This window comes from Eulemur rufifrons, chromosome 14 (assembly GCF_041146395.1).
Source record: "Eulemur rufifrons isolate Redbay chromosome 14, OSU_ERuf_1, whole genome shotgun sequence".
Classification (NCBI taxonomy): Eukaryota; Metazoa; Chordata; class Mammalia; order Primates; family Lemuridae; genus Eulemur; species Eulemur rufifrons.
In genome coordinates, this window is record NC_090996.1 from 10,972,107 (window position 1) to 10,985,405 (window position 13,299).

Below are 13,299 nucleotides of genomic sequence, written 5' to 3' on the forward strand. Positions count from 1 at the left end.
TTCTAGCAGGAAGTTCATATAACATTTTGCAACAATCCTCAATCTGGAGCAGCTACATTTGAAGAGCTCAATAGCCAGTGGCCATTCTATTGGACAGTGCAGGGCTTGATGTACCTGGGGAAAGAAAAGAAATCTGAAAGAGAGTTGAGAATAGACTCAGGGAAGGATAGGCAGTGTTCAAGGAGTCAAAAGTTCATGGACTTCATTTCAAGAGGTTTTTTGGCAACAGTTGAAAGTGAGTGGAGGAAACAGACTAGTGTATGGATTTTAAATACTGCTCCAAGGAACATCTTTATGCAGATGATGCTGGGGCCTAGAGCACTTCCTCTTGAATCTGATGAGCTGGGTTTGAATCAAACTGCCACACAATGTAGCTGTGTGATATGGGGCAGTTCCTTCACCTCTCTAGGCTTTAGTTTCCTCACCTATAATAATAATCACTATCTCGTAGAGTTATTTGGGGATTTAATGAAGTTCAACACAGAAGACACATAAAATAGTTCCTGCAGTGTTGGAAATGCTGGCCAAGGTGTGTTTTGTTCCAGCTGAATTATTCCAGAGGCTGAATTCCCAGGGAGGGTTACTGGAATGGTTTTCCACATTGGAAGGAGGGCTCAAGGGGAATGCCTCACTCTGCCCACCTGAAATCTCAACTGGGTTTTATAAATACACTGTGTGGGTATGCAAGGACTGAGCTTTCCCTGCTCCATTTCTGCTTTTCCTGTCTATAGAGTGCTCAATGTAGGGAAATGTGTAGAGACAAATTCTGCCCCAGATGAGGGGGAGGAGAGTGGAAAGACTTTCAACCAGGGAGGGTTTCCAGACCCGAAGAGGGTGGGGAAGAGTGTAGCATGTGTTCTCACTCGAAACCTGCACCCATGTAGCTGGGCAGACACGGTCAGCCCCAATTAGAAAACAGGAAATTAAGTCTCAGAACATCTATGACATCTGTGGCTCCTCACACAGCAATCAATATGAGAGCTCTTTAAACATAAGTGATGAGAAGGAAAGAGTTCAACAGTCCACCCTCAGCAAAGTCCCAACCTGTTAATCAGTAAAACTTGAACTCACATCTCCCCTTCTTGATAAAGGAAAATATACAATGTACTTTGGGGTTACTCTATAACTCTTGTCCTCTCTCAGCCATGAGTTGAACTTTATTCATATTGAGACAACATGTATTTTAGGACAGCCAAGGGTCAGGTACCAGGCTTGGCCATGTGCCCTGTTCCCTCCAGCCAGGGCCAAAACCAGGCAGACTCACAGATCTAGACCTGAAGCCCCCTGCAGGCCACAGGGCAGGGTCTGGTCTGGGTTGGGCTCCTGTGGGAGGGAAACACATGATCATTAACACTCATTTAATACATTAGGTAACTGAGGCTCAGTGACCTTAAATAGCTCGCACAGGGTCTGTACATCAGTCATGTTCTCAGGATCCCTACCTGCCAGCTCTCCACAGAGCAGAGAGAAGAGCTGTTCCTGGAGTCCAGAGAAAGCCCTGGGGCCACCTTTCTTGTCCCCCTCTAGTTCTGCCATGTTCTAACACATTCTGAACCATTTGTACTTGCACAAAGTCAAAATCACAAAAAACTTTACCACTCTACACCCACTAGGATGACTGGTTTTTTTAAAAAGGAAAATAACATGTGTTGGCAAGAACATGGAGAAATTGGAACCTTCACACCTTGCGGGTGAGAATGTAATATGGGACAGCTGCTACGGAAAATAGTTTGCAGGTTCCTCAAAAAATTAAACATAGAATTACCATAAGACCCAGCAATTCCACTCCTAATTATAAACCTAAGAAAATAGAAAACAGTTACTTAAATACATAGGCTCACATGTTCATAACAGCACAATTCACAAAAGCCAATAGGTGAAAACAGCCCAAATATCCATCAACATATGGATGGATAAACACTGTGGTCTATCCATAGAGTGAAATATTATTCAGCCACAAAAGGAATGAAGTACTGACATATGCTAAGACTAATTTGTAGACTTCTTTGTTGTCCTGTTTCTTTGCCTAATTTTGATCCTGTGCCTACTGCCTTTATAGAGTGAGTTGGGTGTGATGCCCTCTTTTTTACTTCTCTGGACCGATGGGACACTTTGGATTCTCTTGGCTTCACCTCTGTACTAGCAGCCTCTAGAAGGCCCTCAATGGTACCTGCCTTCTAGTCATTAAGCCCCTGAGCAACCCCTTCTCCTTTCCGATAGTCTGGTGGGCCCAGGCATCTGTATTGTTTACCAGCTTCCCACGCACAAGGATTGTAATGTGCGTCCTGGGGTGACAGTCACTACGAGTTCATCTGTAGGAACTGTCAGTGTGCGCAAGTGGGACCCTCCCCATCACCTGCCTGCTGAGGCCATGGAAGAGGATCACTGGGTAAGATGATGCCCTGGTTGACCCCTGAAGGACAGTCACGAATTCACCAGATGGAAGATGGGTTGGGGCCCCTCCAGGCTAAAGAACAGTCTGTGCAAAGAAAAGGAGAAATGAACATGTCACATTTGGGAAGCCTGTAGAGTGACTAGTCATATCATTTCCTTTAAACATTGTGTACATGTGGAGAAGTGACTGAGACAGGACTGAAGAAACCAGCTGTGGCCAGATGAGGAAGGGTCTTGTGTTGCTACCCAGAGGTGTTAAGATGTTATCCTGTGGGTGATGGCAGCAGTGGGAGGGACTTAAGCAAAGGAGGAATGTCACAAGGTCCATGCTTTATGAAGCTCTGTCTGGTGGCTGGGGAGGGGATTTCCTGGAAAATACCTGCCCACAGCCAAAGAAAACAAGTTGGGAGGTTACTGCAACAATGAGAATGAGAGATGGCACAGACTTTGCTGTCGTTTTGCAACACACTCATCTCCATCCTCATCTTTTCCTTCATTAATTTCCTTCCACATGGTCTTCTGAAATTTGACTGACATTTCTGATTTCTCTTTTGCTCATTGGTTTCATGACCTTTTACTTTCTGGTTTCCTTGTACCTCAAATGTTGCTGACTGCAACATGTCAGAACTATTTGCAGTATCACACTTTCTGCTGAAACCACAAGTTCAATCAATATGCAATTTAGTAATAGGTAGGATGATGTGCATGTGATTTTTGTAGTCACAACTGGCTCTGCAGCATTTCTAACTACACTGGCAGTGTTCTGGGAGGTATGGAAGGAAATATATATCATATGTGAGGCTGACATGACCTGCCAAGTTGTTTCACGAGGCCCCTTGGAATCCAAACAAGCCTGCAACTGGCACAATGGAATCACAAGATCTGGCTCCATGCCTTGGCTTGGTGATATAATTGCTTAAGCAAGTTTTTTTCCCCCCTTGTTTGCTTCCACATCTATAAAGTGGGAATTAAAACCATCCCAGCACTACTTATCTCACCAAGTTGTCATGAGGATCAATTAAGTGAGCTGGGAAAGAACTCCATAAACTGTGAAGTGCCATGGAGATGTTAGTGGTTAGTTTAGCAAGAAAGAGATGCTCTGGAATGGAGTGGAGAGGGAACAGCCATGATTAAGTCCTCCTCCTCTTTTCTTTGCCATAAAATCTACCGAAGTACGTATACTTCAGGGCCAGGAGGGCAGAAAGGACCTTCCTCTGCCTCACCCTAACCCTCACTGACAGTTTTCTAGGGGGCCACACCTTCACCCTGTGCAGGGGGCAGAGGTCTGGGCATTCCCCATTCAGAAGGCCTGGGCTGTGGTGCTGCTCCCCCAGGAGTTCTGTGTAGCCTTGAGCAAGGCTGAGCCTGTGCTGAGAGTAAGACCTTGGGCTCTAAAGTTAGAAGATCTAAATTTTAATCCTGGGTCTGTAAGTAATCAGTGATGTAACCTTGAATGGTTCAGTTAACCTTTCTTTGCCTTAGTTTGCTTCTCTATAAAATAGGCATCATAACCCTACCAATGTTATAGGGTTCTTAGACAGATTGAATAAGTTAATGCCTGGAAAGTACTTAAAATGATATATATTGACTATCATTGACTGGGGTAAGGTCTATGTGTGAGTGTGTGTGAGTGTGTATAAGTGTGTGTGTGTGTGACTTTCTTTCTGCAATCCCGGTGGAAAAACCACTCCAGAATTTAGCACTACCAGCTTAAATGGATGCTTACCTTCTCCCAGGTCCATTCTATTTCATCTTTGCTCTTCCTCCTGCCCAGAGGAAGTCTTTGTTTTTGGCTTGGTGAAAAGACCTGGGGGACCATAAATGACATAAATAAGAAAAGGAGAATAAAGGGGAATGGATATCTTAGAAAATCCCAGGGACAAAGAGTTGAGAGAGGCGGGAAGTCTTGCAGGGGTATTCTGACTGGGATAAGGAGGACTTTGGTTCTCCTGGGTCAAGTCTGGTCAATTTCCCCCATGGACAGATGAAAAAAACAGTCCCAGGCAGGCCCAAGGTCTCACACTTCCCATCCTCTAAGTCCTGTTGATTCTGTTGTCTTTATATCTCTCAAAGGAGGATAAAGTTTAAGGAAAGAAATGCTGTGTTTAATGCTGCTGAAAGCTTACCTAAAAGGTTCTTTTACTTCATAGATTTTATCCCAATTTGTAATCCAATATTTATTTGTGTATTTTTTTTTTTTCAGTTTCCCTTTCTCCTGTTAGAATATAAGCTTCCTGAGAATAAGGATTCTGACTGTTTTATATTTAGTGCTTGCCACATGCACTCAACACAGCAGACATACAGCCCAACCAACACGCAATGACATTCAGGTGAGATGCCCACCTCATCCAATGCCAAGAAAGAACATCCGCAGACCTGCCACTGTCCTCACCACAACCACCCCTAACCATGAGGCCCATAAGAACTGGCTACTCCTCTCTCCTGCAGCCGCCAGATACCACCTGGTTACACATTCAGCAAAATCAAGTTTTTCCCTGCTGAGAAGATTGGGGACTTGAGAGCTAAGTAACAGACAAATAATTTTCCTTTCATTTTTTTACAGCCTCAAAATTGTCACCTGTGAAATTTGAATCTATTACCAAATTGTTCCTGAGCAGTGCTGCCTCCCTATACAGCAAGCACGTCACTTGGTCAGTGATCCGACAGGCTTCCCTGAAGAGGAACCACTTGAGCTAATGATATAAAAGGACAGAAATATCAGAGCGATGATGTTCCTGGCATCGCTAAATCCCTGGACAACCTGTGCACTGATACTGATGTCTGAGGCTAATTCCCTGAGTGGTCTCTGAGAATTAACATTAATCCAATGCTAACGAGATTGGGAAAGAAGATAAGCCATTCAGTGTTGATGAGGACACTGTATTTCTCACAACTATAATGATTGGTATTCCTTGGCTGTACTGTTATTATCTTTTCATTTGTCTCTATCTTCAAACAGAATAATGTCTGGGTCTTACGCTAATCACTTCGAGCAGAGCTTTCAAAGTACGTGATGAGTGCCTTAATACAGACGGGAGTACACGACAGACACAGGGTGGTTCGGGTGTTCTTCTGACATACAATGTCTTCCTTCAGGCATTCAGCATAACTCTTAGAATGCAAATCTCTTCAGTTAGAAGGTGTTATCTTCTCTAGAATTAAGTTGCACAAAAACAACATGCCTTATATTACACCCTTGCAGAGTAAGTCAATTTGCGTTGGTTAGAACATGGTGCTAGCTAGTCCCATCCAATGACTAGTCTACTACTGTTGGCACAGATTCCAACCAATTGATTACTAAGGTTCATAGGACAGGTGAATGGCCATGTTAGGCTTAGTTACAAAATATTCTTAGGCAAGCATGTGTTTTAGGGGAAGATGAAAACAAATTAGTTTTTATACGGGTTTTGTTTCAGAAGGAATAAGAGAGGATTTGGGTTTAGGTGAGCTAATTAAGTTGTCGATAGTTATCAGATGACACTATAACCTTTCCTTGTGTGTGAATATATTCTGTGGACCTTTATGGTTTGGAACATAGAGAGGGAGATCCTCCCAAGAATATACTATGAATATGGTCAGGACTTGCATCTTTTTTTCCCCCTGGTGGGATGTGATGGAGCCCTTTGCTATAGAAGACTCATAAGGGAGCTGCAATGGGAGTAACCACAGATATAGGGACAAGAAACTCAACCAATTTTCTGTTTCATTCCTGAGCTGTGCTACTTCCCACAGTGAGCCTTATCAGGGAATGGCAGGTGTTGCACACTGTTGTACAAGAGGAGCAGAGGACTTTTTCTGGCCCTTCATGTTAGCTTTATATATAACATTTTCTTGTGATCAATACCTGCTGGGAAACCACTTAAAGTCACTAAGCCTCAGTTTCTACATCTATAAACCAGGGATAGCAACATGACCCTATTTATCAGAGCCCAGGGAAGCCACTGAAAAGAGACAGAAACTTATCAGAATTCTCTGGACTTTTATTCTACTTGTCCTGGGAATTTTCTCCCACGTTCCCATGTCTGTCGACTGTCAATATTCAAGCTTTGCACCACTTCTTTTAATTATCTTTCTGTAGGGCTCCATTATCCTAGAGATTCCAGAGCTATCCCATGTGTACACCACCATCCAAGAATGTTTATGAGTCTTTCTCACTCCACTGGGAGGCTGCTCCCAAGGAAAGGGACTGTGTGGCTTCCAGCCCAGGGCTGGCACAACACCGACACATAACATTCATCCTCTTGGCCTTGAATCAGTGCACAGATAAATAGAAGAATTCTAATATTAAACTTTCCAGGGGCAGCTATGCATGTTAACAGGTGTTTCCTGGTGAAACCTTTAATCCCAAGGTCACAAACCATAATGATAGACATTTCAGGCTGTTCAACCAGCTCCCAGGAAAAGGAAAGGAATTTGGTGAGATAGTTGTGACTTAATACATTTTACCAATGAGACATCTACCAGTGTCAAGGCCAGTGTCAAGCCAATTTGGAGACACATAGGCCAGAGGGATGGAAAGAGTTAGTGAGGGTTGATTAACAGTTTTGTAGTAGGGCTGAGTGAGAAAGAATAAAGAGATAAGGAAGTGCACGAGCACAGTTTAAACGTGTTCTATGTCTACTGAGTTTTAAGAACTTTGAGGTTTTCTCACATACTCCATGCTTCCTCAGACAAAGCAAATGGGGAACATGGGTCCACATGACGATAATGAGCTGATACAGTTTCCACGTGCTCACTCCTGGCCTCTCCGATCAAGAGTGCACTGGGGAGCTTACAGGGGACAGTAACTATCACTATAACAGCCCTCCTCCTTAACAGCTCCTGAGACCTGCTCTTCTCCATTAGAAAATCCTCCACTCATTAAAAAGCAAAAATAAACATCTTCTTTGAACACCACTGCCCACATAACAAGGCTCAGATCACCTTTCTGGAGTTCTGGGTGCTGTGTGTGCCTGTAGTGAGCTCGGCCCCATCACTGGTGTCTATGGCAGTTGGGGTCCACCTGGCCATCCGGGCTGCTATTCTCTTCCTCTCTCCTTTCACACTCATTGTTCACAGGAAACAGCAGGAATGACATTGCTTGGAACAGCCATCAGCTCCATCTTGTCCAAACCCTATCCTTTCTTTAGCAGCCCTCTTGCCTATAGAACCACAGATCAGCCTGAACATGTGGATATGGCAGCTGAGGAACAGCCAAAACCTTTTGCTGGATTAATAATTCAGAAAGATGGTATGGCCAACACAGTATCAGATAGAAAGGACACACAGGGGCCAGCAGTCTCACCTACCTCAACTCAACCAACATTTCTGCATCCCCACTGTATGTGAAGCATTCTGCTAGGGGCTGGGGACACATCCACGAATAAAACCAAACTATGCCCTAACTGTGCCCTGAAGAAGCTCACCATCTAGTAAGGGACACAGATGTGGAAACCCACAATGGTGGTAGACAGTAGAGTGGACAATAGCAGAACTGCAGGAGAGGGATAGAATTGCCCATTGGAGAAAGTGGTGATAGCTGTGTGTGGAGGTTGGGGAGGGAAGACTCTAACAGAAGAGGCCTGTCTGGCTGGGTTTGAAGGATGAGTAGGAGTCTTCTAGGGGTGCGGAAGTGTAGGCAGTGTAGGCAGAAGAAATTGCGTGGGTAAAGATCTGTAGGCATAGTTTCTTTGAATGGATTCCATGTATTTCAAAACAAGGGCAAATTAGAGGAGATTTAATGTCAATGGCTTTACTTGAGTTTATAATATGAACCCATAACCTTTGGGCTTAGTGATAACACTGATTGAGTTTCTATTATGACCTACAGATTATGAACTCTAACGAGGTCCACGTGGCTGTCTCTGTGATTCTTTGCCAACTGCCAAGGTGGAGAGGGCTCCCCTTACTGCAGGTGGAGCACAGGCAGCCCTGCTATTGGCTGCAGCTCTGGCCCTGCCTCCTTTCCCAGCACATAAACCTTCCAGCCAGGCTCCACACATGTAGCCCAGCAAAGCAACACACAGCTGAGAGAACAACTCAGAGAAGAGAACTGAAGAAGGAAAGTGGAGATGGACCTCATCCCAGACTTTGCCCTGGAAACCTGGGTTCTCCTGGCTACCAGCCTGGTGCTGCTCTATCTGTGAGTAACAGTCCAGGCTCCTCTCCTCTCTAACCTTGGACTCAAGATGGTCAGGTCTGTCTTTCCCTTATCTGCTTTGTTAATTGAGGCAAAGTTGCTTAATTGTTGGATGCCACAAACACATTTATCTCATGCAGATCCGTTGAAGGAATGAATAAGCATCTACCCCACCAACCCCACCATCCATCTCCCAATTTCAGTGGCTAGGAGGTGACAAGCATTTGATCCTGGGGATGATTTCTGATAGATGATGAGTTTGGACCTAGACTAATCAACCACAATTTAGGAGAGGCAGGTTACAAACAGCTGGGCACCATGACTTGGGATCCCTACCCCTTCCCAAGCTCTGGGGATTCTGAGGGCAGGAGGGGGTGGCTCAGGTTTTTGTCTCTTTATCTCTGCATCTATGTTCTGTGTCTATGGCAAGGCATGTGTAGAGGGATTGTTCCCTGTGGATATGGGTGTTTCCTGCTCCCCTGTTTTCCACCCCAGGCATCATTTACACAGGGTACCACAAGGCTTCCCTGACTTCAGGGGAGGCTCTTACTTGGCTCTTCCCTCTTTTGTGTGCCCCTCCCCTGGAACTCTCCTTCCTGTTATTCAATTTCTCCACCATGTAATATGTAGAACTATTTACCTCTAAATGATGACTATTTAGAGCAGAAGAGACCTGAAGGAAATCTTGAAGTTTTATTCTTTTCTTTCACCTTTTCTTTCCAGTCTCTCAGAGGTTAGTACAGAGCTTTATTTCTCCCCTGATATGAATCTGCCAACAGCCCAAAAAAGGAGAAGCCCTGAAGGCCAAATTGATTTCCATATTTTTTTATCTCTATATTCTGGCACAGGAGGATGAACCTCTTCACTGGCGGGATTCTTTCCATCATAAAGCAGAAGGAGAGAAGTGTTGCTTTCCATGTGTGGATAGTAGAGGCTCCATCACATTTGACTTTGCTCACAATTTCACTTTTATTAAGAGTAAGGAATCATGATGTAATGAAAATAAAAAACATAAACCTGGTTTTAATTCTTTGAAAGAAAGTTTAGGAATTCAGGGAATTGTGGAAATGTATTTTCCATCACGTGACACTTTAAAGTGAACTGCCATGGCTTAAGTCATTCTATCTATTTATTTTTTTTTTTTAAAGGCTGGTCAAGTGAAGCAGTGGGAGTGGAGAAGGAACAAAGGAATCTGTAACTGATTGTGATCAATTAGTTGTAAACACCACTGCACTCCGGATCAACCATTCTATTTAAAAGCAGATTTGGGGGAGATTAGGCTATTTCTAGCATGCTCCTTTTGAGTCATAAAAGAGGGCTGTCATTTCAGTATTTGCAACAAGAAACGTATGTAAAATAACACCACCTCTAGAATAATGTCAGGAATATGAGACTAATGCACAAATACATACCTCTATGGCAAGATTGCATGTATGTTTTTAAACATACCTGCCCAACAGGTTCTTTTAATCCCTCAATTTCAAATATACCAGCCTAGCACTTTTCTTAATCTCTCAGGGCAGTAGAGTGAAACTGTGAGCACTGATGATATAAAAGCCATCCATAGAGCAGCCAGGATGAAGTGAGAGAATATTCCTCACCCTACAAAACACAACTCCCAGTCCCAGCCAGGCAGGAAGGTGGGGAGACAGCCACTGGCTCCTCACTCCCCTGAAAAAAGAAAAAAAAAAAAAAAAAGACAGAGCACAATTCACAGAGGTACTCATGGATCCTTAAGGTACTTAAGGACAGGATGGGTTGGCATCTCACCTGCTTGAAGCCTAGGCACATGGACACCATCTGTGTCACTAAGTGTGGTCTGTCTGGTAGGGAGGCTGTCACTAGAGATTCAGATTCAAGAAAACAATAACTTAGCCTTAGAAGACACTGGTGCTGCTCAGGAGTTGGTAGCTATAGAGTAAACAATGCCTTCTTTATGCTAACAAGGTTAAACACAACATAAATGACTGCTTTTTGTTAGCCTTCATTTGTACCAAAAAGAGGATTACTATACCAAAAAGAGGAGAGCTGGAAAGAAACTAAAAAATTCACCCAGTCCACCTTCTGCCTTTATATATAGTACCATGTGAGTTTAGACACTAGACTAGATCTTTACTTGGGGGCCAGTGTTGCTGATACATTAACTCAATTGTTTGGCCTCAGTTGAGAGCTCAGGAAACATTTTGAAAGTTCAAAAGCGCAGATTAGTTTAATTGATTTCCCATGGTTGTGATACAGGAAAGTGGACCCCACAACTGGGATTTGTTTGAAGGCCAAGTGGGTTCTTCGCTTCATGCACGAAAGAATTCAAGAGTGAGTCAACAGGGGCCGGGCGCGGTGGCTCACGCCTGTAATCCTAGCACTCTGGGAGGCCGAGGCGGGTGGATCCCTTGAGGTTAGGAGTTCGAGACCAGCCTGAGCAAGAGCGAGACCCCGTCTCTACTACAAATAGAAAGAAATTATATGGCCAACTAAAAATCTATATAGAAAAAACTAGCCGGGCATGGTGGCGCATGCCTGTAGTCCCAGCTACTCGGGAGGCTGAGGCAGTAGGATTGCTTAAGCCCAGGAGTTTGAGGTTGCTGTGAGCTAGGCTGACACCATGGCACTCATTCTAGCCAGGGCAACAAAGCAACACTCTGTCTCAAAAAAAAAAAAAAAAAAAAAAAAAAGAGTGAGTCAACAAAGTAATGCAAAAGCAAGTTTATTAAAGTAAGAAAAGTAAAAAAAAAAGAAAAAAAAAAGGAGGCTGCTTCATAGTGCAGTGGCCATCTCTCAGAGCAACAGACTCTAGTACCTTGTGAGTTTACAGGGTCTTATTTTATACCTCTATTTAATTTTATGTGAAGTGGATGGAAGATTATTCATAAGATTTCTAGAAAAGGGAAGAGGAGTGCCCAGAACCAAGGGCTCCTCCCCTTTTTATTTTTTTTTTAATTTCTTTTATTTCAGAATATTATGTGGGTACAAATGTTTTAGTTACATGATTTGCTTTTGTGCAGTTTGAGTCAAAGTTATATGTGGGTCCATAACCAAGATAGCATAGATACCAATTAGGTGTGAATTTCCCTATCCCCTCCTCCCCTCTCCCAGCTACTTAGCTGCCATTGACTTTTACTACTATATGTGCACATGAGTGTTGATTGATTGGTTCCAAGTTAACAGTGAATACATGCAGTATTTCTTTTTCCATTCTTGTAAAACTTTTCCTAGAGGAATGATCTCCAGTTCCATCCAGGTTGTTAAAAAGGTATTAGTTCACCATTTTTTTGTGGCTTAGAAGTACTCCATAGTATACATATACCACATTTTATTCATCCACTGACATACTGATGGGCATGTGTGTTGATTCCATATCTTTGTGATTATGAATTGTGTTGCAGTAAACATTCACATGCACGTGTCTTTTTGTTAAAATGATTTTTTCCCTTTGGGTAAATACCCAATAGTAGGATTGCTGGGTCAAATGCTAGATCTGGTTTTAGTCCTTTGAGGTATGTCTATACTATTTTCCATAGAGGATGTACTAGTTTGCAGTCCCATCAACAGTGTATAAGTGTCCCCTTCTCTCCACATCCATGCCAACATCTGTTGTTTTGGAACTTTTTGATAAAAGCCATTCTCATTGGAGTTAGGTGGTATCTCATTGTGGTTTTGATTTGCATTTCCCTGATAATTAAAGACTTGGTTACTACAGCCTTGTAGTATAGCTTAAAGTCTGGCAAAGTGATGACTCCAATTTGTTCTTATTACTTAAGGTTGCTTTCCCTATTCAGGGTCTTTTCTGATTCCACACGAAGCAAAGAACTGTTTTTCCTAGATCTGTGAAAAATGACATTGATATTTCAATGGGGAATGCACTGAATCTGTAGATCACTTTGGGTAATATGGACATTTTAACAATGTTGATTCTGCCGATCCATGAGCATGATGTGTTTTTCCATCTGTTTACATCATCTATAATTTCCTTCCTCAGTGTTTTGTAGTTCTCCCTGCAGAGGTATTTCACTCCTTTAGTTAAATATATTCCTAATATTTTATTTTCTTTCTTGCTATTGTGAAAGGTATTGAGTCTTTGATTTGATTCTCAGCTTCACTGATGTTGGATATATGAATGCTAGTGATTTGTGTATATTGACTTTAGAACCTGAAACTTTGCTGAATTTGTTTATCAATTCCAGGAGTCTCTTAGTAGAATCTTTGGGGTATTCCAGATATAAATCATATCATCAGAAAGAATTATAGTTTGACCTTTTCTTTCCCCTTTGGATACCCTTGGTTTCCCGCTCTTGTCTGATTGCTCTGGCTAGGACTTCTATTCTATGTTAAATAGAAGTTGTGATAGTGGGACACCTTCTCTGGTTCCAGTTCTAAGTGGGAATGCTTTCAAATTTTCCCAGTTTAGTATGATGTTGGCTGTGGGTTTGTCATATATGGCTTTTATAATTTTAAGGTAAGTCCCATCTATGCCTATTTTGTTAAGCATTATCATAAAAGGGTGTTGGATTCTGTCAAATGCTTTTTCTGCATCCATTGAGAGGATCATGTGGCCTTTGTTTTTGCTTCTATTTATGTGGTAAATTACATTTATAGATTTGCATATGTTGAACCATCCTTGCATCTCTAGATGAAGCTGATTTGGTCATGGTGGATTTTTTTTTTTTTTTTTTTGATGTGCAACTGAATTCAGTTTGCTATGATTTTATTGAGAATTTTTGCATTTATATTCATGAGAGATATTGGTCTATAGTTTTATTTTTTTTGTTGTACCCTTTCCTGGCTTTGGT

General features: G+C 42.6%; 1 protein-coding gene across 3 annotated transcripts in view; it reads left to right on the forward strand.

Annotated features, from left to right (window-relative positions):
• LOC138394477 (cytochrome P450 3A4-like) overlaps positions 1 to 13,299 on the forward strand; it is a 72,210-nt gene that overhangs the window by 30,848 nt on the left and 28,063 nt on the right. For 2 of the 3 annotated variants that reach the window (XM_069486482.1, XM_069486483.1), the window contains exon 1: positions 8,370 to 8,515. The exons of the other annotated variant lie outside the window; for it this stretch is intronic. In XM_069486482.1, the coding sequence (XP_069342583.1) occupies positions 8,445 to 8,515 (71 nt within the window). In that variant the 5' untranslated portion in view covers positions 8,370 to 8,444. Of the gene's footprint in view, positions 1 to 8,369; positions 8,516 to 13,299 lie in introns of those variants that run through there. 3 annotated transcript variants of the gene reach the window in all.